The 26561-nt window shown below is 42.1% G+C and overlaps 2 protein-coding genes across 5 annotated transcripts in view; one reads left to right on the plus strand and one right to left on the minus strand.

Annotated features, from left to right (window-relative positions):
- Positions 1–110: 110 nt before the first annotated feature.
- On the minus strand, positions 111–13751 carry TMEM175 (transmembrane protein 175). Of its 2 annotated transcripts, none has more exons than XM_082075894.1 (10): positions 13565–13751; positions 13032–13070; positions 11826–11923; positions 9978–10029; positions 9054–9089; positions 6041–6124; positions 5228–5392; positions 3868–3946; positions 1495–1636; positions 111–982 (listed from the first exon to the last, which is right to left on the minus strand). In XM_082075894.1, exons 1-10 carry the CDS (start codon positions 13727–13729, stop codon positions 331–333), a joined length of 1512 nt encoding a protein of 503 aa, XP_081932020.1. In that variant the 5' UTR covers positions 13730–13751; the 3' UTR covers positions 111–330. The 2 variants fall into 2 exon arrangements, with proteins under 2 accessions (XP_081932020.1, XP_081932021.1); XM_082075895.1 differs by lacking the exon at positions 13565–13751 and adding an exon at positions 13237–13522.
- A 12214-nt stretch (positions 13752–25965) lies between these two features.
- Positions 25966–26561, plus strand: part of GAK (cyclin G associated kinase) — a 77925-nt gene continuing 77329 nt past the window's right edge. For all 3 annotated transcript variants that reach the window (XM_082075708.1, XM_082075709.1, XM_082075710.1), the window contains exon 1: positions 25966–26274. In XM_082075708.1, coding sequence (XP_081931834.1) covers positions 26133–26274 — 142 coding nt within the window. In that variant the 5' untranslated portion in view covers positions 25966–26132. The remainder of the gene's footprint in view (positions 26275–26561) is intronic.

The raw sequence follows: 26561 nt of genomic DNA on the forward strand, positions 1-26561 counted from the left end.
CATTTTTCTGGGCATCTGTTTGTGCACTTCTTAATTGATCACTCCTGCAGTTACATGTCCAGCAGCATTTTTTTTTTTCCAAAGACTAACTCTAAAGGAAGCAGAACCCGTTTGTTTTTTTTTTTGTATCCCTTACTTACCCAACTTTTTCAATTACAGGTTTTGGAGAGTCTCAAGCATGACCAGCTAAAACTTAAATATGCCCCAGTTATAGACAATACAAACTTTGTTTTAGGTCAATATAATCCACAAATGAAGATAATGTGAGTTAGAAGAACTGAAGTTAATGCTATAACTTCACATGCACTGCATGGAAATTTAGGACAGTGTTTACGTAGGAGATAAACATGCCTCCTCTTCTTCTAACAATACAACCTTCCGTCTGGAGAGAGACATCATGTACCTTATGACAGTTAAAGAAATTCTAACAAAAATGCGTAAGGCAAGAAAAGCAAATGGGATTACAATCTGCATAAGATGGAAAATTGCTGTGCTAAATTCACTTAATAAGCATGTTAGAAAGAAGGCCCCGAGGCTTACACAAGGGTAGAGAGCTAGCTTTGCAAACATGAAGGCATGCTCTTTGCCACCGTATCTAGCAAAAGGATGCAAAGTTTCCCTTTCATAGAGGAGGGCTGTAGTCCATATTGCAAACTGAAATATGCTGGCAAAGAAAGTGATAACACAGCTGACCTGAATGGCTTCTATTTCATTGTGAGACTTCTCCGCAAATTCACTGGTCAGCTGGTAAGCTAGCGGAAGCCCACCAATGAAAGCCAATGAAAGTATATTAAGCAGCCCCATTAATCGCGTAGCTTTTGTTACATAAAGAAAGAGTGAGTGATGGACAAACCACAGGAGACCAATTGTTACAAATGAGCCAAAGTAGGCAAGATAGTTTGGTCCATATTCACGTAAAGCTTCAAGAAGGCTGCCATGGAACCTCTCCTCAACTTCTCTAGGATCAGGGACGTTGTCTTCACTGTAGAGAGAAAACTCACTTTATTTTGAATATTGCTGTTATAAAAACATACCTGGAGCAACACTGAACTATATTGCTTTACTGTAAGTAAGTAGGGAACAGACGTCCAGTTAGTAGTTCTCTAATTTGTAACTTAAAAACAGCATTTCAAATAACAGCTCTGCAAATAAATTAGATCTGAAAAGAAATCTGAAAGTAAGTTGACATTCCTTTACATTAATGTAATAAGGTTGCCTTTTATCTGAAAACTAAGCAAAAAGGAAGCTTTGTTCTTCAAGTCTCCCACCCAACAAACATTAAATAGACTGATGATCACTACTGCTGAAATGTGGGCATTAAAAATATCCTTTGTTTGTGTCCTGTATCTTTCCAGAAAATCATACTATAAAGCAACCACTGCAGGTTTTAGAAGTCAACTTTTGGTTAATTTTATTTCCTCAAATATTACATATAGATAAAAGTTAATATCATATTTAACAATAAAAAGTGTAAGAGGCAACAGAAAGCCTTACCATATATCCAAAATCAGCAGGGTTGCTACAATAGCATAGACTCCATCACTGAATGCTTCTACCCGTTCCTTACTCAGAGGCTCGCTGAGGTAAAAAGTGAAGGTTTCTAAGCTATGGTGTGCCTCCTCTTCATCTCTCTGACCTGGAAGCAAATCCAGATGTTTACTTATGAAAGACAAAAACAGGAAGTATAAAGCAAGTTAGTTAAACACCCTAATGTGACCTCCTTTTCTCCCCACCTGCCAAAATCATTAAGGAAGAAAGAAGGGTGCCATTTATTCACACAGGTCAGTCACTCCACTTTTTTCAGCAGCTGTGCCTCCCCCTGAAGTTCATGTTGCTTTCCGGACAAGTGCTTCAGGGACAAAAAATCCTTGTCCTTTAAACTACACGGCAGACCATTTCCACCAAGTGCATAATGACTCAAAGCTATAACTGAACAAATCATTTGAGCTAAACAAATCTGATGCTATATCTCAGGAAGCCCTAATACCTGCATGTCCTCTAAGACAGAGAATTTATACTGCATGGGAGAAAAAACTCAATGGAGCACAGGGCTGCACTGGGACATCAAATGGTCTGCTTTAAAATAAATCCAGTCTTAGTCAAAAGGCGGAGTTCTGGACCTCATATAGGAAATGTCAAACACATCCCTAAAGACTGAAATCTGAACTGCCAGCCAAGGTACACCACTTCAGGAGTATAGGTTGGACAAAGAAAATGGTACAGCTTCTAGAAGAAATAAGGAGAGGAAATGAATGAAAAGTAACTGTAATCACAACTCACACCATAGAGCAGTATTTTATGTCAGCCATCTGACAAGGTGAGGCATACACAGACATGACCTGACTGCAAACTCCAGTGCCCCTGTCACAGTAGGCACAGGCAATATTTGTATGTGTTTATTCTCTGGCTCTGAGAGCTGGAAAGCTGCCTGGCAGAAAGGGATATGGGGGTCCAGCCAGCTCAATGAGCCAGCAGTGTGCCCAGGTGGCCAAAAAGGCCAAGAGCATCCTGGCTTGTATCAGAAATAGTGTGGCCAGCAGGACTAGAGAAGTGATTGTGCCACTCTAACTTGGCACCGGTGAGGCCCGACCTTGAATACTGTGTTCAGTTTTGGGCCCCTCATCATAAGAACGACATTGAGGTGCTGGAGAGTGCAGAGGAGGGTGATGAAGCTGGTGAGGGGCCTGGAGCACAAATCTGAAGAGAAGCAGTTGTGGGAACTGGGGCTGTTTAGCCTGGAGAAAAGGAGGCTGAAGGGAAACCTTATTGCTATCTACAACTACCTGAAAGGAGGTTGTAGCATGGAGGGTGTTGGTCTCTTCTCCCAAGTAGCAAGTGACAGGACAAGAAGAAATGGCATCAAGTTGCACTAGGGGAGGTTCAGACTGGATATTAGGAAAAAATCATGCACAGAAGGGGTTGTCAGGCACTGGAACAGGCTGCTTAAAGAAGTGATTGAGTCACCATCCCTGGAGGTCTTTAAAAGGTGTTTAGATGAGGTTCTCAGGGTCATGGTTTAGTGCTAGAATTAGGTTATGGTTGGACTGCTGCTCAACAGCAGCAGCACAAAGGTCTTATTCTTCTGACTCACCTCGGGAGTACCAATTCCAAAGACATGATTGGCTCAGTGGTTTTGTGGTCAGTATATATTGCTCTCAAAGAGGGATGCTCCACCTTTTGGCTGAGTAGGTTGCACAATACCACCTTCTCCTTTATTTTGCTACTGGCAACCTCCTACTCAACAGAGTTTAAGAGCAGCTCTGGCTGTTGGCGTGGTTGTGCATGTGTTAGTGCTGACACAAGGAGGGCAGAAAGAACATAAGCATGAGGGAAGGAAGCATGGATTTACATTGACTTAAACCTTTAAACCACAGCAGTTAATGAGATGTTGCAACCTAAACAGTTAATTACCCTGAAAAAGTTTGAATTATAGGTGCTCCGCTTGCCAGTTTGAAAATGTGGGACCATACAATATTAGTGGGAAGAAAGTGATACAGGCACTGAGTTTCCTTTCTGTATTTTTCAATCTCCATGCTCCCTTTTTCAGGAAGGAAAAGGGACAGGTGTCCTACAGCTATTCTTCATGTACTTGTATGTGCATGCACATGTATATTCAGGACAAACCAGAGAGGTTCTGCACTCAGAAATGATATTTGAATGTGTTGTGCCTTACACAAATCCAGTCACATATCAAGGCAAACCAGGGAGTGATGGATAAACTGCTTGGAAGCACAGCAATAAACACCCAAATCACTATGTTCCAAGACTGAAAGTAGAACTGAAATTACTTCATTTCAGGATATTTGGAGAACATGTTGACAACATAATAACAGATCTGAACATACTCCTGCAAATATTGTTACTCACCAAAAATTTTGGTTTTACACCATGTAGCGAATCGAGTGAGATGTGGAAAAATTATTACAAGCCCAAGAAGTACGTAAGACTATAGAGAGGAAAATGAACACAGTTTAAATTTAGTTATCAAAATATAAATTACCTTCCAAGCTTAATATTAAATTACTACTCTCAATCTTTAGGTGTAATCACATTGAGAAAATAAATTTTGACTTCACAGAAAAGGCTGGCCTGAAATGGACATGCACCTCCTGAATATCACATGTGCAACCTAACACTGATTTCTGATACCTAATTTAGTACCAATTATGAAGCAAGCTAAAACAAGAAAGGAAATAATTCTGCTAACAAAAATGCAGTAATGATTTACTTGGAAGTTAGAGAACTATCCCACATGATCCTTATGGGTGCCTTCCAGCTTGAGATATTCTATGATTCTACTACTTGTGTCCCAAAGAAATCTCACTGGGTCGTAAGTGGTTCATAGGTTTTGCATAGGTCTAAGCACAAGAGCAGCTTGGAGACTAATTTCACTATTATTAATATTAAAAGAAAACACACTAGCGAACAAGGTAAGGGACTAGAGGGAAGTAAGGGTGCAAGAGAAAAACATATTTTCAATTAAAATTAGGCCTTTTCACATTTGGACTCAACTGTCCCTTTTTATCAACAGCAACCTGATTCCTGTCAAATTTGGGGGTTATTTAAACACTGGTAATTCCCATCAAAACTCTCTCAAAATTCAGTTAAAACCACCTTTTCCTAAACAACAAGATAAAGGAAAGGAAGCTCAGGATACATCCAAAAACTGAATTTCAGTTCTAAGTGGAGATTCTGAGAAAGACAAAAGCTATTTAATAAGGATGGCAGAGAAGAAGGCTGTGTAAGAACAGGCCTTAGCTAAAAATATCTGTTTTGAGGTGCAGGCTGGCTAACTGGTCTGCTTATGCTATTTGCTCTTACACCCCGAATCAGTGCAGCAAATATCTTCACTTGTCTTCAGTTTGTGCAATGCGATGTTTATTTCATGTAACCTTCCACATTATCTCACCTACTTATGATAAGAAACATGCTACATTACAGTTTAGAAGACCTGCTTCTAACTAAGAAAAGCATTAAAAAAAAAAAATCAGGTGTAGAAAGTAAAGCAAATATTGTAGCAGAGTATTATTTCAAAACTACCCAAACTCATGGATCAAATTACGGATTGTATCTGTGAATTGAACACCTTCAATGCAAAACAGCATCCATGATTACAATATCACAGAACTGGCAACTGGGAAAATCTGCAAGTTTAACATGGACATGTCCTAAATACAACTAGTATAAACTGCTGAATCAAAGTTTTTGGTTAACTGGGAAAACTTACCAAAGGAATAAAGAAAAAGGAAAAGATGGCTGCTAAAAAGCATAAAAGTGGTCCTCTCAGGATAATCTTTAAGATACGTCGTTTATAGAAATTCTGATTTTCAGACACCTGTATCTGTTGATTCAGTAAGTGTGGGTGATAGAATCCATACACTACTATCACAGCCTACAAGGAGAAGAACATTCCTGAAGTTATTACAAACAAGTACATGCAGCATTTCAAATAAAAACCCGTAAAACTATAAATCAACAAATTACAACACACTTTCAACCTTATTATTTATTCTAACATGGAAGGCTGGTCTCAGAAACACTGAGATTTCACAGTACACTCCATGTCAAGATTTTAGTCTCCCCTGCCCATGGACCTTATATAAAGAAGAATGAAGACCTCCACAATACGGAAAAGAAAGCGACAAGGCACTGCACCAGTAGAAAACCAGTGTCATTGGACTGAGACTGAAAGCCCATGTTCACTCAGCTATTGCTGCGTGGCTCAGTAAGAATCTCAGCACAAAAAGTCAACTGCTATTTCCCCATGGCACTTTTAATGAGTGGGAAATTAATTACTAGTCTGTGGACTTTGAGATCAGCTGATTTAGTTGCAGAACTCAGTTTCACAGGACAGTGGCAATGCAAACTTTCATCTTACATACAGATACTATATTATCACAATAAACACAAATTTGAAAAAGAATGCTATACAAACAAAAAAGACATTTAGTAATTTATATGCATAGTTAAGAAATCTAATTTTAGTTCTACCCAAGAAAATCTATTTAACAGTGAAAATGTAAATGGATAGCTCTAATACCTGTATAAGGCCAACGACAACAGCACAGACACTGAACAGGAAAATGCCAAAAGGTACCTCTGGAAAGGAGGCCATTAAGGAAAACTAGAAAAAAAATGCAATGAGATCAAATATTGAATTAAGATGCAATGTAGGAATAACAGTAGAGAAACAGAAGCACTCTTCATTCAATACTGAAAGTCAAAAACCTTATTAATACTTTGCATTTCAACATAATTCCACTAAATGCAATTTCTAGTCACAAACATGCAGGCATCCAAACCAAAGGCATCTGGAGAAATGGCTCTGCTCTGATGTTGATACCACAAAATCTTAACCGCTCTGACACTATGTCTCCATAGTAGCTACGGACTGGCTTCACAGAATCACACAATGTTAGGGATTGCAAGGGACCTCAGATGATCATCTAGTCCAATCCCCCTGCTGGAGCAGGAACACCTAGATGAGGTTACACAGGAAGGTGTCCAGGCAGGTTTTGAATGTCTCCAAAGAAGGAGACTTCACAATCTCCCCGGGCAGCCTGTTCCAGTGTTCTGTTACCCTTACTGAGAAGAAGTTTCTTCTCATATTTAAGTGGAACCTTCTGTGTTCCAGTTTGTACCGATTGCCCCTTGTCCTATCATTGGTTGTCACTGAGAAGAGCCTGGCTCCATCCTCATGACATTTACCCTTTACATATTTATCAACATTCGTGAGGTCACCCCTCAGTCTCCTCTTCTCCAAGCTGAAGAGACCCAGCTTCCTCAGCCTTTCCTCATAGGGGAGATGCTCCACTCCATTAATCATCTTTGTGGCTCTGCACTGGACTCTCTCCAGCAGTTCCCTGTCCTTCTTGAACTGAGGGGCCCAGAACTGGACACAATATTCCAGATGTGGTCTCACCAGGGCAAAGTAGAGGGGGAGGAGAACCTCTCTTGACCTACTAACCACACCCCTTCTAATACACCCCAGGATGCCATTGGCCTTCTTGGCCACAAGGGCACCGTGCTGGCTCATGGTCATCCTGCTGTCCACCAGGACCCCCAGGTCCCTTTCCCCTACACTGCTCTCCAACAGGTAATTCCCCAACTTACACTGGAACCTGGGGTTGTTCCTGCCCAGGTGCAAGACTCTACGCTTGCCCTTGTTATATTTCATTAAGTTTTTCCATGCTGCACTCTTCAGCCTGTCCAGGTCTTGCGGGATGGCAGCACAGCCTTCTGGCGTGTCAGCCACTCTTCTCAGTTTGGTGTCATCAGCAAACTTGCTGGCAGTGCATTCTATTCCCTCATCCAAGTCGTTGATGAATATATTGAGTAGTACTGGTCCCAGTACTGACCCTTGAGGGACTCCACTAGATACAGGCCTCCAGTCAGACTCCATCCCATTGACCACAACTCTCTGGCTTCTTTCCTTCAGCCAGGTCCCAGTCAACCTCACTACCTGATCAACCAGTCCACACTTCCTCAGTTTATCTGTGAGGATGCTGTGGGAGATGGTGCCAAATGCTTTACTGAAATCGAGATAGACCACATCCACTGCTGTGCCATCATCTATCCACCTCGTTATGTCTTCATAAAAGGCTATGAGGTTGGTCAAGCACGACTTCCCCTTGGTGAAGCTCCTAAGTTGACTGCCCCTAATGACCCTCTTATCCTTGATATGGCTTGACATGGCACCAAGTTGTTCCATCACCTTTCCAGCGACGGAGGTGAGGCTGACTGGTCTATAGTTACCTGCATCCTCCTTCTTGCTCTTTTTGAAGACTGGAGTGACATTTACTTTCCTCCAGTCCTCATGCACCTCTCCCATTTCCCACGACTTAGCAAAGATGATGGAGAGTGGTCCAGAAATGACTTCAGCCAGCTCCCTCAGCACCTGTGGGTGCATGCCATCTGGACCCATGGATTTATGGATGTCCAGATTGCTTAACTGCTCCCTAACCCAGTCCTCATCAACCAAGGCAAACTCCTTCATTTTCTTGATTTCCTCTGGGGCCTCAGGGGTATGGGGCTCCTCATGACAGCCTCCAGCACTGTACACAGAGGCTTGTAGCTTAGCATAAAGTTTAGCAGTGTTTTCAGTAGACAAGATGTTCATAGCTGTGAAAATTCTTGATATTAGGAGACCTTTTTCAATCTTTTAATTTCACTGCCTCCATGACTCCCTGCTGTATTAGTTTCTGCAGCTTCATTGGGGGGGAAAAAGCAGGGAGTAGTATTAGGGTAACCTTGACAAATTATTTCAGCTTCAAAGCAAAGAAGTATGTGCTCTTGCTGATATTGTTTTACTGACCACAGCCTTATTCTTTGCAGACTAATATGTAACACAGATATATCCACAATGAAACAGGGGCCTGTCATATAAATCTGTTCTGCATATACCATAAAAGTCAAGATGCATTTTAAGCAAGTGCTTTATTCTGCTAATATGGTGTTCGCTTGCAAATATGCTTGCAAAGGTCCAAAGGTCATCTGATCAGAAATTGTGCAAACATCAAATTTGCAGATTTAAAAAAATTAATTATTTGCTGCAAGAATCAACCTTGTTGAGTAAGACAAAAGTGATACAAAAATTCTGTCTAGATTACAAAAGGAAAATGTTCTGTCATCTAAAGAGGAGTTTGAAACACAGCTTTATTTCCCTTACAAAATGCAAAATTCTCACCAAGCAACTTCAACATTTTTCAATACAGCTACTTTAAAATATATATATATATTTATTTTATTATTTATTTTAAAAAATACGTTATTGGAAACTATGACTTTCCATTTCTATCATTTTTCTTCTATAATACTAATTTCCTACCAGGTCTATAACATTCGGTAATTGAAAGTTATAAAGTGCCCTCCAGAATTTTTTTAAAAGTAAGCCTTAACTATTACAGTGGATTCAGCACTTATATCATAATATTTATACTACAATATTAATAACACTTTCCTGGGTGTCTGAATACTTTAGTAAACTATTTCCAAATAAATAAAGAAAAAAACCTATAATTTAAACATACGTAAAACTTTAGAAAAGCACTTACTGTGTAGGGCAAGAATGTTATGATCATCATACAAGCCTAAAAAAGAAAAAAGGTACCAAAACACCAGATAAAATACAAAGCAAGCAATTCCCTCATTAAAGATGTGTCTAGAGGATGCGACAAAAACAAATGAAATGCTTGTGCTGTGTCATCGAAAAAAATACATTTCAGAAGTTGCTAAGCTTTGATTGTAACAAATGGGTAGTTCTGTACACATATTCCACGTTTGCTATTCAAACTGTACAGGTTTATTTTAGAAAACACTACAGTTTTGTTACCAACACCATGGGTTTTGCTGTGGTTACCTGAAGTAACAATGCCAAAAGTACGACACCTTCTAAAGAGGTGCTCCTGATTTGTCAAAACCATTGATCTCTGATCACAAATATTTCATATATAAAAAAGCCAAATCTAAAAAATAAAAGACAAACAAAAACACCTCAAGCACAAAGAAGTGCATTGCTGTGAAAACTTCAGAATCAATTTCCGAGCAACTTAAACAGCAAAATGACTGAAAACGTAACTGTAATTCAAGCCTACCGCTTAAGATTTTTTTGCCACAAAAGACAAAGTGTTACATTTTATTAAGCCTGGAAGACAGGTACTTCAGCTGGACACTGAGGAACAGAGTCAAAAGCTTTTGCCATAGGTGCCTTTTCTGTTCCCTCGTGAACTTCAGACTAACCTGTTGCAGCTTTTAGCTGGCTTTTAGCTTATAGGAAAACATGTGGAAGTTAAAAGCAAATTAATTATCAATCAGCCACATTGGCAAGGAGGAATTCAAGCTCTTTTAATCTTCCTGACTTAGAAATTTGGCAGTTACACTATTTAAGTTAGAAACTTTTCAATATGTGCATACAGACTTAAAAAAAAAAGTTACCTCTACTTGCTAGTTAAACATCCAGCCTGTCTGACAAGGCTTACCAGGTTTAGAAGAGCAAGGACATCATCTATAAGCTCTATCACCTGAAACAACCTGCCAAGGCAAAGCAAGGTATCAGGAAGTCAGCTCCCAAAACATGTTTTACAACACTGTATACAAATTGTACTTTTATGATACTATAGGGCAACCTGATTTCTTTTGCTCCAGAGTTTATACAAGTAGTCCAGGTGCTATCAAAACTCATTAGCTCAAACATGGCAATAATGTGTTAGAAAAATCCGAAAACCAAGATACAAACAATCAAGTTCAATCATGGAGCAGTTATTCATAGAATCATAGAATGGTTTGGGTTAGAAGGACCTTAAAGATAATCTAGTTCCAACTCTGCTGCCATGGTCAGAAACACTTTCCACTAGACCAGGTTGCTCAGAGCCCCATCCAGCCTGGCCTTGAACACTTCCAGGGATGGGGCATCCAAAACTTCTCTGGGTAGCCTGTTCCAATGCCTCACCACTCTCATAGTGAAGAATTTCTTCCTTATATCTAATCTAAATCTACTTTCAGTTGTAAGCCAGTAACACTCGTCCTATCACTACCTGCCCTTGTAAAAATTCCCTCTCCAGCTTTCATGTAAGTCTCTTACAACACCCACAAGGTTGCCCCAAAACCCTCCATTTCTCAGGCTGAACAACTGCAAGTTTCTCAGCCTGTCTTCATAGGGGAGGTGCTACAGCACTCTCATCATCTTCGTGGCCCTCCTCTGGAACCTCATTTCTATTTGAAGGACAAGTGGCATATGATGTGGCAAGCTGGCTTTTCTTTTTCTCCCGCTACTCTATCCTTTCTCTATACCTGAAATTATATATTTACTTTGAAGTAAATTTCACTGTTGTGAACAGCCAGTTCATCTGTGAAGAAGTGATCCAGATGTCAGTTCTGACCCATTGACTCACATACCAAAAATGTAACAAGGCAGTAAGCTACAAATGGTATTATTGCTTGGAAAATGGATGATATGGGGATGATTTGGGAGCAGTGTTTGATGATGATTCTCTGTAGGACTTCCCACTTCACCATAGGATGACATGTAGCCAAATCACAAGGCAGGCTACCAGTTTGTTTTCTCCCACAGCAGTTCTGTCCCAGAACAGCTCTGTCTTTTGCCATCTGACACACCCAGGACAGGACAGCCAGCAGTCTGCTAGTGAGCTGCACAAGGCTTAGGAGCCACAGGACAGCTATCATTAGCTATCACAGAACCACCTATTTACTTAAATGCAGGCAAGGCCTAGAACTAACTGGAGACTGACAGCCTATGCTGTCAGTCCACTTAAGGAAAGAATATAGTCCACTTGTAAATTTCTAAAATTCAAACAAAACCTGCCCTAATTCCAGTATGATGCCTGCATGTCAATTTCTTTTCAACTACCAAGACATGGGCAGATGGCAGTGTCCAAAGCTCTATAAAATGCAGCACCTGCAACATTGCAGTTGATTTTGTGAGAAGCACTGCTGAGGACTTAAGTGAGTTTTAGGCCACCTGTGGTATATCAGTTCCTCTATTTGTGTAGTACACAAGTTACAAAGTCATGCTTTCTCAGCATAATTAGAGGTTTAATCTCATCTAGAATATGAAGTAAAACAAAGAGTAACTCTAATTTAAAATACAGAGAATGTTTTCTCTATATCACTGTGTCAGTGGTGTAAGAGTACAATTAGTTATTCACTGCTTAGGGTAGCATTTCTTGACAATGAATTTTTATATTATCCAGCAAAAGGCAATTCAGAAACGTGTCAGCAAGACAGAAATATATCAGGCACATGGTTACCTCCTGTCCTTTTAAACAATAGTTTTTCTTTAACTCTGGAGTTAAACACTGTGTTCCTACCTTACATGAGCTGCCCATGCCACTGTGACTATTAAGAAGGTCATCAAGTAGACTGAAATTTTTGCTAGAAGAAGTTGCTGAACACTTTCACCTAGTTTCTGAAACAGGAAGTGACACCCAGAGACAGGAAAGTTAAATGTTACACTGTGAAATTACTAGCAGTATCTGCAAATAAGGAAGGACTTGCAGTCATGTAATACATTTTTTTGAAAATGTCTGCCAGGAATGCAGTTCTCCTCCAGCAATCTTTTTACTATCATGCAAAGAAACTGGTTTATTAAACACTTGTAAGTATGCTGAAATGCATAGTTAGTGGCAAACAATGTACCAAAATATCTCTTCAACCTGTAGAAGGGCTTCCCAGTGCTCAGTTCAACTAGTGATTCATTTATGCACTCTCTCATCACTGTTACTGTGAAAATGGATTTTAGAGGTGGGCTGGCCACAAAACACCTCTTTTATTTTCTTAGCATTGACTTCTGGAGTAGAAGCATCACACACAATCTCATGTGATGATTGTCAACAATGAGGAAGGGGAGGGCTTAACCACAGCAAATTCTGCATGTACCACCACAATGTCTTAAATAGATTCATGTGGCATATCTGAGTTTCCTAAAATACATGAGACAAAATATTTGCATCTAGGTCTGTTTTTAAGAGCAGAAAAATAAATTGTGATTTAAAAATCCTCTAAGCTTTCTCAAATGATTAATTTATGCTGCTTGATATTCCTGTTTCTGTTATAGTTAGCTTATCTTCTGTAGTCTTCTTTTGCCACTTTTGCTTATTCTCATTGCATTTATTACTAACCTGATCTTAAAACCAGCATTCAGCTTGCACTATGTAAGCAGCTTCTTAAAGTGATAATCTATTACCAAAAAGAGCACATGCTTTCTGAAAGATGTTTTGGTTAGATCGTCAATTCATCTTTCATGCAGAAGTAACCAGATAAAATCTATGGCCTATGTGCACAGCTCATGCAGGTTTCATTATCAGAAGTTGTGCAAATTACACAGACCTTCAGTATTTAAATTTTCACCCCAAGCTCAACAGTTCCTCCCCCTACGGGAAGCTTCTGTTGGCTTTAATGCTACTTAATGGTTTACGCTTTTTGAAAGTCTGGAACTTGAAGTGGGGTTCTGAATTAGGATGTTGCATGTACTCAAAAAAAACAAGAGAAACAACAAAACAAAACACATACAATACCTGATCAGGATGTATTTTTGTGTGAGCCACAGGCAAAATCTGAAACGACAAAAACTTATTAGTTCATAACATTCTTTTCCTTATTGAGAACTTTATTAAAATCCAAAAAAGCTTCAGGTGGGCGCAAATATTCCCGGTTCACACAGCTACCAACAGCCTGCAGCTCTGAAAGGCAGCACTCTTCGGGCGAAGGACACCGCATTACCTGGCCCCCACGACTGGGCACCACTGCCCGGGGCTGGCCCGCCGCGCTCGCAGGCACACGACTCCCCGGTTCGGGGATCGACGCCGGTATTTCGCGGCAGCGCTGCAGGAACAGGGCTGGTGGTAAGAGGCGGACACTTCTCGGAAGCAGCGGGCGCAGACCGGAGAGCCCTAGACAGGCTGCAGCTGCTCAGCGTTTTTCCCCTCACCCGCCCAGCTGCGGGTGCCGGGCCTGACAGCCCTGAGTCCCGCTACCCCGCCGCCGGTGCCTCTTCCACGGCGGACCCAGGTTGACCAGGCCCCACGCCGCGGCTGGGCCGGGCGCTCACCATCACCGTAGCGATGATGGAGAGCAGCGCGTCGCTGTAGGCCAACAGCCGGTGCGACGTCTGCCTGCTGCTCTCCAACTCCAGCCCCCGATCGCGCACCAACACCGGCTCGGGTTCCACTTGCCCTTCGCCGGGACCCGCGCCCGCGGCTCGCAGAGCCGACATGGCCCCGCTGCGCTCCGCCCCCGGCGCCGGCGGGAGAGGCCGCTGAGTGGGGCGGGGCTCGCTCTCGCACGGCCCTGGGTGGGGCGCGAGCGACGGCTCCCCGTGAGGGAGGTTTAGCGGGGAACGGGGGAGCCGCTTCCAGGGGAGCTCGTGCTGCTGTTGGAAATAGGGAAATACATATCAATTAAAAGCGATTTTCTGTACATCTGGGGATGTCTGTGTTGGTGTCTTGAAATCTTAAAGTTGATGGCTGATACAGGTGAAATGGGCAGGTGGGTTCTAGGGAAGAAGCAGCGTTATAAATGATGTGTTGATATGTTACCTGCCACCAAAGCTCTTTACAGCTAGTGTATATACACCAAAGATTACACTTACCAGAGGTTGTCGTGTTTGGAGATTCTTAGTTTCTTTATAAATCATGTTTTAAAATCCACATCTGAACTCCCAGGTAACTTCCCCACCCATTTCCCTCTGGGTGTTTGGTTTGGTTTGGCTTTTACAAGCATAATCAGCCTTGTTCAATCACTTAAAACCATTTGGTGGTTGTTTTAGGTGCTGCCTTCTGTCTTTTGGAGCTGTGAACTGGAGGATTTTGGTTTATGTTCAGCTTTTTATTCTGTTGGCAGGTTTAGTCCATACCATAATGATAGTCTACTTGGGATATGTAGGGCTTAGTTTCCAGTCAAGTTGTGCTGTAACTGAAGTGAACTGTTGCAAAAGGGGTTTATTGCAGAGAAATAAAAAGGGGTTTATTGCAGAGACTTCTTTTTTGAAGTCTTTTGCTGTAACTGAAAGATAGGGTCTTCAAAGGAAGCATACCTGAATTTGCGATAGGTTTTTGCTGGCAGTATCTTTGTCATCATAAACTTTGTATTTTCAGTTTCTAGAAAGGCTGTTCAGTAAATAAGGGATTTCATAAGAGAAATCCAGAAAAGAAGCCAAGAATTTAAATATCATGTGAAGACCTCAAATTGCAGAGAGCAAAACCACACTCTGATGGGGTGAAAATGTTCTAGGTTTGCACAAATTCCTCTCTGAAGATATGTGGAGAACGCAGTTTAATTTATAAACAATTAGCTCAGCGTACTGACTGGAGTTAGATATCCAAGTTGTTTTAGACCAAAAAACATCATGATACCACATTCTTGTAATACAGGATGCTGCCTCCAGTAAATGGTAACTTGTTTTCCTCTGGTCCTGTATAAGCTGAGGCCAGATCAGAAATATGCAGCTGAGTATGTACTACAAATTGGAATGAATTTGTAATAGACTTTGGCGGAGGAAGAGTCCAGCAGATGGGCTGTAACTGCTGTGGAAATCTCTGAAACTCATAACTAGGCATTGGAAATAATAGCATATGATCTAGTCAATAGTTGGAAGAACATGTGGAAATTACTTAGCTGTGCCCCAGGTTTTGCTCAAGAGAGATGTTTCTACATCTGGTGGAAGCCAGCCCTTAAACCAGCTAGGGTCTGCAAGGAAGTGGATGGATATTCTATGGATGCCTATATGCCAGAACTGATCAGGCTAAGAGTGTGATATGCCTGAAACTTTTGAGTTGTCTTCCTGGAAAGAAGAACGTGAGAAAAGCTGGAAATCTTGGCTGCACTCAGAAGTAAGAAGAGGCTTGAGGAAAAAACTGAAAATCTGGGAGGCCTCACCTGGAAAAAAAACAGCAGCCAAGTAACTTTTTCACATAAATATGGGGAGACTCTCATCAGGCACTAGCAATGGGCCTTAGCACAGAACAGGGTGGGAAATCACCTTGTGAGATCTTGGTGAAGTACCAAAAACAGTCCCGAGAGAAGGGACTGAATACATTTGCCCTTAAGAACAGCATTCGTTATGTAGAAGTTTTGTGAGACAGGTATATTAATGAATGGCATTTTCATTTGGGGCTGATCTGAGTGGTCTGCACTGGAACACATGTTGAACTGATTACAGGAGACGTGACTGAGACACAGAAGCCACTTCAACTGTGGGATCACAGAACTAAATCTTTTCTCATAAGCAAGTTGAACTAAAGCACTGTATAAATGATAGAGAAAATAGCAGAACTGTGCCAAAATGTCCTGGTTTTGTTAAAAAACAAGTTTATCTTTTAGTGAATTTGCCTGTCAGCTAAAGCCTTCATATTAGCTGCATTTTCCTGGAAAACCAGATACACGTTTTGGTAAACATAGCAACGGAATGCGAGGTTATTGATAACGAATTGATGCACGTCTGGCGAAAGGGACAACGAGAAACAGGTGACCAAGAAACAGAGTATAACATCCCATTCATGTGAATACTTCATATAAAAGTGGGAGATCACGAGGATCTTGTCCCTTTTTCCTCATGGCCGACATTAGGAGAGGACCTTGCTAGCTGTCCCTGTGAACTGAGGCCTAGTGACAGACTGAATCCAGCTCCGGTTGGCTTTAGAGTCCAGTCCAGGACTTCAGGTGCCAGCTCAGCAGTTGCTGAGACTTTCAAGATTGGTTTTATATATTTTGTATTATTTTCTCTATTTTTATTAGTAGCATTAGTAAAACATTTTTAATTTTTCCAACTCTCTTCTCTCTGTCCTTCTTTCCCTCCCGATCGCCTGTCCTTAGTTGGAAGAGGGGAGAGGGAGGGGCTGAAGGGGGAAATGGGAGGGAAGAAGTTAACAATACATCTGCCATGGTTTTATTGTCATCCCACAATCAAAACCTCGACACAAAAATAAATTTGTAAAACAGAAAGGGGCAAGCTTTTGGCTGAAATATTGATTCTGTGTGCCCAATATAAGCAGAATATGCATGGACTTCAGCTGGGACAGGTACAGTTCTGTGGCTTCAACAAGAACTTTTTTGTGAGGTCCTGAGATGCAGAGCAATATTGAAAGTTCGGCTGCTGAAGTGATTCCATGTTTAAAAGCTCTTCTGGTTCATCTCTCCATTTTCCATAGCAGCTTTCTGGTGGCACTGATGGTGTTTTCTACGCTTGGTCAAGCAACTTGACCAAGAGACAAAGGAAAACATGACTATTACAGAAGCAATTCATAGTCCCTCAACAAATCGACCAGTGATAAATGTATCTTGGCTGGGACAGCTGCCTTCTAAAACACAACCCCACTGTCACAGGCAATGGAACACTTTTGTTGCAGGGAATTTGACTTAATTTGTTGCCAAGTAACAAACTTTTAATTACTGATCCTAGTATTAAACAATAAAGACTACAAAAGTTCACTTAGGGCAAACACTCCAGCTTCCCTCTGGACACCTCTCTTCCCCACTTCTGGGCCTCAGTCCCTTGGGTGAGGCACTGGGGAACAGAGATTTGGCTCAGTGTGCTGTGATTGCTTTTCTTTTGCGCCTCCATGTTTCTGTCTTCACTCCTCTGGCATGGGCTCCTCCATCATCTGCAGATGCCTTGAAGGCATAACCCCCCAGTGTCTTCTTTTGTACATCTGCACTTGCATGGGTGTCTCTCTGCTCTAGTCCTGCTCGGTCAAATTCTCTTGAGCCTCTTTTTTCTCCAGTATCCTCCTGCCTTCACGTCTCTCCTGTCCTGGCACCTCTTCCCTCTGTACTGGTGTCTCTTGCCCCCATTTTTTTTGGCTTCTCACTTACAAAGGTTGACCATTCTTTGTATTTTTTTTTTTCCTTTTACATTCAAGGCTAGAGTTGGAGTATACATATACCCTACAATATAAAACATGCCAAGGAGCATATGTTGAATGAGAATAGTGTATAAGACACAATGTAAAGCAGATTTTTAGAATGCAACATAATGTGAATTCATGATGGAGGAGACTGAAATTCTTCATTTTGAAAGATTTTATATGATTTGTATGAAGTGTTGTATGGAACATGTAACTTGAGCTCAAAGCCTATCTATTGTACAGAACTGAAATACCTCCAGGCACACAAATCTCTGTATGACTTGTTTAATTTTGATTTATATCATAACAAATTCTGAAGCTAAAGAAAGGCAATAAAATAGATGAGTTAATGGATTTCATAGGGTACTTCTGATAATCATTAACTGTGGTTTAAAGTCTTTGTCTTTATTGCTCTCCTTCATATGCATTTAAGCAATCATTGACATCTGAAAACTGATTTTTTTGGTGTTTTGTGCTGAAAAATTTTGTTCTAAGGATAGATTCAAAACAAACAAACAGAAAAGGCAAACCCGAAAGGGGTGCAGACAGTCTATTTCCTCTAACCTGGTTACCTCTTTATGTATCACTCTGTAGGGTGGTGGTTTTCACTGAGGGTGAGTGGCCTGTTGCGACACACTGGATACCACTTGAGTTACCACAGGTAGGCAGTGCTTTCTCCAGTCATTCTTGCAGCTGAAATACAATATTGCTTTATTTTTTCTGAGGGTTGCCTTGGACTCATTTGTCTAAAAGCTTTGCCTTCATTAATTCCTTTATTACCTCATATATATTTATACTCAGAAGTGTCCTGAAATGAAGACATGCTGCTTCTTAGCAGTGAAGGCTTGTTTGCAGAATGGACACATATTTCTTTTAAGATATTTGCTGGTGGCCTGGCAGGTGGTACCAAAAAGTTGGCAAAAAGACTCTTTAATACTGTTTTGAAAGTGTTAAAAAGCAGGCACTTTATTAAACAAGCTGGCTGCATGGAGGATCACTCCTCTAATCAAGCACACGTATGACTCACACTTCCTGGTTTTTATTACACACACCAATTACATATTCATTGCTTTCTACTGCTTAGTTCATGCATTAAATATAGATTTAATCACACCTTTTGTTGGAAGTAATTTGTTGGTAGTTGAAGGTCTTCATCTGGGGTTTGTAGTGGCCTCCGGTGGTCGTAGCAGCCTGGCACCCATTGGATTACAAGGGTCTGCTCCTTGACCTGGTTTCTTCATCATGCGTGTTGTTGTTTTGTGCTACAACACAGCAAAAGTCACGTAGCTCTTTCTTTATCTAGTGGAACGTCCTGTTTTCCCAGCTTGCAAACCAAGGACACGCCGCTTTGCCTCATGTCCAGTCTCTATATAGCTATTGTTTCTCTGTTAAGTTCCTGTTACATTATGCCTAGCCTTGTTACATTACACCTGGTCTGGTTTCTGTAGGGTTCCTCTTATCAAAGGGGACGTGATTTGCTTGTGATGGCCAGTAGTAAAGCCGTCAGTTGTAGCTGAAGTTGTACCTGCATCTCAGCACCACTCTTGTTGCTGTTTGGCATGCTTTGGTTATGAAGCAACATTTTCAGACATTACTACTGATTTAGAGAAGCTGAGGTCAACATAGTGTATGGCAGCAGTGTAGAGCTGCTCAGCAGGACAAGATTTTTAAGGCCAGATGCTTGTGTTGTTGTTTCTTGGTAGTTCTGTGACACTGTGCTGTCCTGTGTTCTGAAATAAGCCAAAGGCAAAGAGTGCTTCCAAAGGGGCAGTGCTTCTTCACTTAGTCTAGATACTTGAGTCCAGCTGTTTCCTACTAGCATCTCTTCATCATAGTAAACGGTAGGACAAAACGGGTCTGTAAAATTAATTGTGAGAGCCTGACCATTGACAAGTTTAAGATTTACTGAGCTAGGGCATAGCTTTTAGTCTCAGAATTCAAGGTAACATAATGAATCTATCTCTTCATTACTGTTTCTGCAGAACATGCTGCTGTTTGCTCTACAGCTCCTCACTTAGCCACTGACACAATCAGTATTTGGGAAGAATCATAGAATCATTTCTGTTGGAAGAGACCATCAGGATCATTAAGTCCAACCATAACCTAACTCTTGAACCATCACAAACACTTGTTTGCTTTAAAACACTGCACTGTATGTTGTAATGGTACACATAGATGAAGGCAATAAAACTCACCAGTTGTTCCAGGTTATGCCATTCCTGCCTGAGCATCAGACCCTCTCATGTGAACCAATTTTGCAGTCTTCAGGACTCAATTTGCCTCAAGGTTGTTGACAAACTAGCCAGATGACAAACCTGGCATTACTGATTTTATACTTGATTGCACAAATGATTTCTGGGTCTGAAATTATAACGACATGACGTTTCTATCTTTCATCTTATGTCCTTGTGTCTTCAAACTGTGGTCAGTTTTTATCAGTGAATGTACAATATGACTTAAGTAAGTGACCAGTATTCTGATTGTCTAGAGTAAATATACTTGCAAGAAATTTCAGTGGCCTTAGAACAACAGTGTAAAGAGATCAAGCATGCTGGATCCCATGGCAAGAGTGATGATGCCACTGGAGCAGGGGATCAGGTAATGGGATTTAGTTTCAGTCACTTACTCAAATTTAGTTTATGCATAAGCAGTTAGAATAGCTTTGTACCAGAACGTTTCCTTAAAAGCTATTGTACAAAGTGTAAGAATTAGCAGCTAAACACTGTACACTCTCTTAATCACCAAAAGTGCAAAAAAGAGTAACACTGTCTTCACTAGTTTCAGTGAAAGTGGCTTTTCCCATATCCAGTGACCTTACCAGAGAGAGATATTATACAGTTAAGCTTTTTATCAGTTGATGTCAGTTTCTGGTCTTTCTAGATTTGGGTAATCTGGTTTTACCTCTTAGGCATCAAATGCTGTGTTATCTTAGTTGTCATGTATGGGCAGAAGACCAAGCAGTCTTTCTGAGCTTTATGTCTATTAAGCCTTTGCAGTGGATTCTTATGGATGCTTAAGGCAGACTCATTCTTGGGAACTAGACCCTGCTGTCACTCCAATTCTTGTGCCTGCAGGCATATATACGTTATTTCAGCCTGGTATACATCGAAGTGTGTTGACTATGCTTGTTATTGCTGTCTCTTTCTAGGCTTGGATGGTTTTAAAGTACTATGTGGCAAAGACAGGTGCAGAAATTGAAAGAGAACATGGAGGCTGGTGACTTAGTTCCCCATTTTTCAATGCAGTCCCTTGTTTTTCAGTGCAGGGTTTTATGTTTGGCTACACCACTGCTGAAACTGACGAATGTATGCCCTTAGCAGCTCTCCTGGCACACAAACTGACTGCACTTATACAGGTTCTGGAACAGAATGGAACATGGCTCTGGATTAGACCAGATGCAAAAGCACAGGTTTGTAACAGAAATACATAGACCATAAGAGTGAGAAACAACATAAATAATTTACCCTGTCTGCTACTAAATCAGAATTCACATTTATCAAAAATGGTGCTGTCATTTTCACGTTGCAAGGTGGTGTGAGTTTCATAATGTATGTTTACATGTAACACACATGACTTTTTTAAACTGTTCTATCAGTGTCTTAGCGGGTTTCTTCAAATAACATTTGTATTTTCCTTCTTTTCTCCTGGAGATTAAGAAGACTAACAAATTACTCACCACAGGTTTGTTTTTTTTTTTCTGAATAAATACCATTCCAGAAGCATGGACTGGGATAGTGCTATGGTTCCTCCATTAAAACACAGCTGTTCTTGATTCAAACCTCGTGTACACTATATTGGGTCAGTGGTTAGAGCCACTGATGGCTGTGTTGGAGAGCTGAGTGGATGAATCATTGAATCTACTGTAAGAGTGATGCACTTTGGCAGTGTCAAAAGCAGTAAGTTCTCTGTCTTCCAGGCTATGAAATCTGCAGGAGAGGAAAGGAAAGCCAAACATGGCATTTCAAAGACAGAAAGGTGTTTTAGTCTTAATTTCTGTTGCCTAGTAGGGATGAACTCCGTTGAGTAATACTCCTGTTGTTGTTGCAGTGTCCCCATGGATTGTGTCCCTAACTTTTGTCAGCAGAGCAGAGAACACGTGAATAGCCTCATTTATTTATATTATATCCATCCAAGCATTTTTGAAGGGTGTTAGAGCAGAGAGGACTTCTTAGTCTGCAAGAAAACCTATATACTTTCAAATCTCTTCTCCTATTTTAACTGAACATGACAGGCTGGACTTCTTGAAAATTTCATCACATACTGAACTAATGGAGAGAAACGCTATCTCTTTCTCCTTTTAAGGCAGCAAACATACTAGTTCATCCTTTGTTAAACTCTGTGAAATTGACATCAGAGCTCAAGCTGGCAATAGGTACCAGCAAGAACTTGACTTCACACACAGAAGAACTACTTTCTCATTTTGAGCAATATGGATTTTAAAACTCCTGTTCTAAAATGCTATAACATACATGTTGGCTATCTTATTATTTGAGGAAAACGCGTTTAATGATTCATTTATCTTTTAAATTCAGAGCTATTAATATAATTCTAGTCTCTATATTCCAGAGGAATCTTCAGTGTATTTGACTCTGAAGGGAGAAATGTCAACATGTTAGTGAACAGGAAGTTTCTTTTTTTCCTTAGCTTCATCCATAGTAGAAGGCTGTATCAATATTCAGCTAATACAAAAGCTATGCAGATGAAAAATCTGTATTGCAGAAAATTACTTGGGTATACCATACTCTGTATACATGTAGAGGTATTAGTAGCTGTTCTAGAAAACAATTTTTTTATATAGTCAATTTGGATGGGCACTACCAAAAGCCGATGCTTCTTGCTGGATTAGGTGATGCACAATTAAACCTAAATCTTTCAAAACAGCATGTTTTCATTCAAACCCAGACTAGCCAATAAGGGAAGAAGATGAATGAAACAGAAGTGCCAGCTTGGCTCTGAAAGTGCCTTTCGTATCTTCCTGGTCTCAGAAGAGATCAAAGGTTTCTACATGCAAAATGAAGACACTAAATTAAGAAAGTTCTAACCTGTTCTGTTTGCTTTGTGTCAGGATTAGCTTTGTGACCCACGCTTTCTGAGTACATCACAAGAGCAGCTGCACAAAAAAAATACAAATCTTGGAGATGCATTTAATCTTACTTCTAAGATGTACTTTTGAAACAGATTTTCAGCTGTGCTGAACCCAGTAAACCCCATCTAGAGCCATGTAGACATTACTATATTTGCCATTTTCCTAGCTATATTTCAATTAAACTCTATATAGAGAAATGCAATGTAGAATGCTAATTTATTACTATTTAATTTATTCAATTCCTAAGGAGCTGAAAGCAATTACTGGAATGCAAACTCAAGTGTATATGTTTACTACATGCTAGTAGACAGAATGAAATTTTCATTTAATAATTCCCTGGTTTATAGCTCTGCCCTGCCTTGACCTTATGATACAAAAGGAAATCCCTTCTTTACCACCTTCCTCACACCAGAGTTTTGGCCAGAATGATACTTGGCTCACTCTGGGTGAGGATGCAGGAGGACGAGGACTGGATGAGAGCTAAAACAGGAAGGCTGGAACAGAACTTTTTCATAAGGAGCTCAACTAGCCTTCAGTAGTACAAGGGGACTGTGAGAATTGGGATGCAAATTAGTAACAGATGGCACAACCTTATTTTCCTCTGCTTTTCAACAAGGATGATGCCAGCATATAGATGGATAAGCCCCACTGCATTTAAGAACTAAAAGAAAAAAAATCCATTGGCCTCTCAAGCTGCATAAATAAAACGAACACATTACTCCTTTTGGCCAAGTATGGTTAAAAAACGGAATATTTTACCACACTTTTGTCTCAGCAATAAATAAAAAAGCGAGCCTTCTAGAGAACTGCACACATTTCAAACTGCATCTTACTTAGTGGCCTGCTTGAGCTCTCCAGTATAGTCCTGGATATTTAAAAAGACAAGGTCAATAAATTATTACCCAGGCATTCTTTTCAACTTTTTGCCCAGAAAAGCTGCATCTGTATCAAGGCCCTCCTAGCATACCTGCAGTAGTTAAAGAGTCCCCAATCCACCTTGATTTTTTCAGATGTAACGTTCCTGCTTCTTGTGCTACATTTTTTCTTATACTTCCTTCATATTTAAGAGATAGTTACTGCTCCTGCAACCTTTCTTGGGATAAACTCCACTGTATGCTATGGCTGTCCTATTTAAGCAGTATCAAGCAACCAGAGAATTGTACGAATCTTTAGGCTGAGCTTTTAGTAACAGACCTTACAATTGGTGCCTATGTGCATACCATTTTTTGATTGAAATTTTGGATTATGTGTGCCAAGATCCTTTCTCAACACTTAAATCTCTCTTTCATGAGTAATAAACCTGCAAACCTTTAAATATAATCCGTTTTCACTAAAGGCTTTTTATTTGCTAATTTTTATACATGAAGAATGGATACATTGATAAAGAATCAAGATTTTCAGACAGTAGCTTTAAGGGCATTTCAAGCAGGCATAAGCCTGGACTGCTGCTGAAAGAAGTAAATAGTCGTGCTGATTTGTCATGCTTGGCTGTTTTTTCCAGCCTTTGGAACATCTCTTCTGCACTGAGGTACATGTGGGGCTTAGCAGTGAAACAGTCAGGAAACTGGCCATGTTAAGACTGGTTAGCAACAACCAACCAACCAACAAACCAGACATCTGACTTTGATGTTTTAAACTTTTTTTTTTTTTTTTAATAAGAGATATGAAAACATGGGACTACTGTACAAATCTGCTGGTGAATTAGACCACACTTCATGACTGGTAAAGGCAGGCATCTGGGGGTTCTGGTTGATGGCAAGTTGAACATGAGCCAACAGTGTGCCCTGGCAGCCAAGAGGGCCACCCCTGTCCTGGGGTGCATAGAGCACAGCGTTGCCAGCCGCGCGAGGGAGGTGATTGTCCCACTCCGCTCTGCACTGGTGCAGCCTCACCTGGAGCACTGTGTGCAGTTCTGGGCACCACAGGATAAAAAGGATATAAAGCTACTGGAGAGAGTCCAGAAGAGGGCTACAAAGTTGGCTGAAGGGTTTAGAAGGGAAGCTGTATGAGGAGCAGATGAAGTCACTTGGTTTGTTCAGCCTAGAGGAGACTGAGGGGAGACCTAATCATGGTCTACAGCTTCCTCACAAGGGATGGAGGAGGGGCAGGCACTGATCTCTTCTCCCTGGCAACCAATGACAGAACCCGAGGGAATGTCAGGAAGATGTGCCAGGGGAGATTTAGGTTGGACATTAGGAAAAGGTTCTTCACCAGGAGGGTGGTGGAGCACTGGAACAGGCTCCCCAAGGAGGCAGTCATGGCCTCAAGCCTGACAGTATTCAAGAGGAGACCAGACAACACCCTCAGACACATGGTATGAATTTTGGGGTTGTCCTATGCAGGAACAGGAGTTGGACTCGATGATACTTGTGGGTCCTTCTACCTTGATTCTGTGATTCTATGATTACAGGATAGTGAGGGAAACACAAGTTGCCATACCCCTATAATTTACACAATAGCATGAAGAGCATCAGGTTTGTAGTTTATGGAAGCTGATTGAGAAATACGACTAAAATATTTAACTACTTGTGTGGGAGAATGTAAGCATGGCTACCTGAAACCTTATGGAATTTGGGAATGTCTGGGATAATCTCAAAATGATGGCTGCTGGCAGGAAGCAGATTGCAATAGCAAAGAGACATGATCTTTTGAAGGAGTGTCCTGACTAGCAGTATTCTTTCTGAGACAAAACGTTTTGAGCTTTTGGGGATCTGCTGTCACAGGTCATACAGCCTTATGCAGGAGATATGCCTTACCAGTTAGTGATCTGCCAGTGCAAACAGAGAGGTCAGCCTTACACCTAAACATGCAGCTAATGTCCTGTGCAGATTGTAGCAATTACCAATATTTATGTCTCCACCATGCAGGGGCACACTGAAAAGGCAACACCACCGCATTCTTCTGTGCATTCAGGTGCAGGCAGTGGAGATGGAGAAAGGGCAGTGGAAGGAAAAGAGGAGAAGGAAGATCCCGAGGACAAATGAACAGTGAAAGGATTACAGCAATACTCTGCGGGAGAAATGGCCACAACACCGGAGTGTCATCTGCCCAGGGTTGAGTTACTGACTCGATGAACCTGCTGGTTACCGCCAAGCTACTAAGTAATCGCAGTGGGGAAAAAAACCCTGCTGCCTAGCGAATAGTGTCCCTTCTCCCTGCCCGGCTCTCAACCCCAAGCACGGCCCAGCCGCCCGGCTCGCTCCCTCGTGGCGCCCCTCCTTCTCCGCTGTGCCACCCGGCGCCTCCCAGTCTTCCCCGGGCCTTCGGCTCCAGCAACACCCCATCGCGGCGGTGACACGTGGAGCGCTCGGGCCCCACCGCCTGTTCTCACCTCGCCACCCCAGCGAAGCGCCGCCTGCCAAGCGAGAAGGTGAGCTCCGCCCCTCCGCCCGGCTGCCAGGGGCGGGGCTTCCTTCCCGGCGGGGCGGGGCAGTCCTTCAGGCGCCCCGGCTGCCTGCGGCGGCGGGCGGAGGGGTGGGCTGGGAGGAGGTGGCACCGTGAGGTCATAAATGACGCAGCACTCCCGGAAGCAGGCCGGGGCGAAAGATGGCTGAGTAGGCGTCCTGTCGTCGCTGTGGTCGGTAGCTTGGAGGAGCCACCCCCCCCCTCCCGCCGTGCTCCATTCCCTGGTTTCCCCGCCGCCGCGACCACCGCTCCCTCTCCCCCGCCGGACAGTGCCTGCTGGAGATATGTCGCTCTTCCAGTCTGCCCTGGATTTCCTGGCGGGCCCCGGCTCCCTGGGGGCCACCAGCCGCGACCAGAACGATTTCGTGGGGCAGACGGTGGAGATGGGCGATATGAAGCTGCGCATCAAGCGGGTCATCGCGGAGGGTAAGAACGGGCGGCGGTGACAGACAGGCCGCGCCCGGGTCGGGCCGGGCCGTGCGGGGCGGGCTCCGCCGCTGCGGGGCTGAGCTTGTCATGTCCCGGCCCTCCCGGCCCTTCTGCCCCGTCTGCTCTTTCCTGGCCGGCAGGGCTTCCTGCTCGGCAGGCCGCGCCCGGCGAGGTGCGGTGCTGTGGGGGCGAACGGGCGCGGCCCGTGCGGCGGCGACAGTCGGACCGGGTCCGGGCCGGTGTTCACTTGCTGCGTGGGCAGCTGGCCTCCCCGAAAGGCTTGT

Source organism: Streptopelia decaocto, assembly GCF_964273445.1.
Source record: "Streptopelia decaocto genome assembly, chromosome: Z".
NCBI classification, from domain to species: Eukaryota; Metazoa; Chordata; class Aves; order Columbiformes; family Columbidae; genus Streptopelia; species Streptopelia decaocto.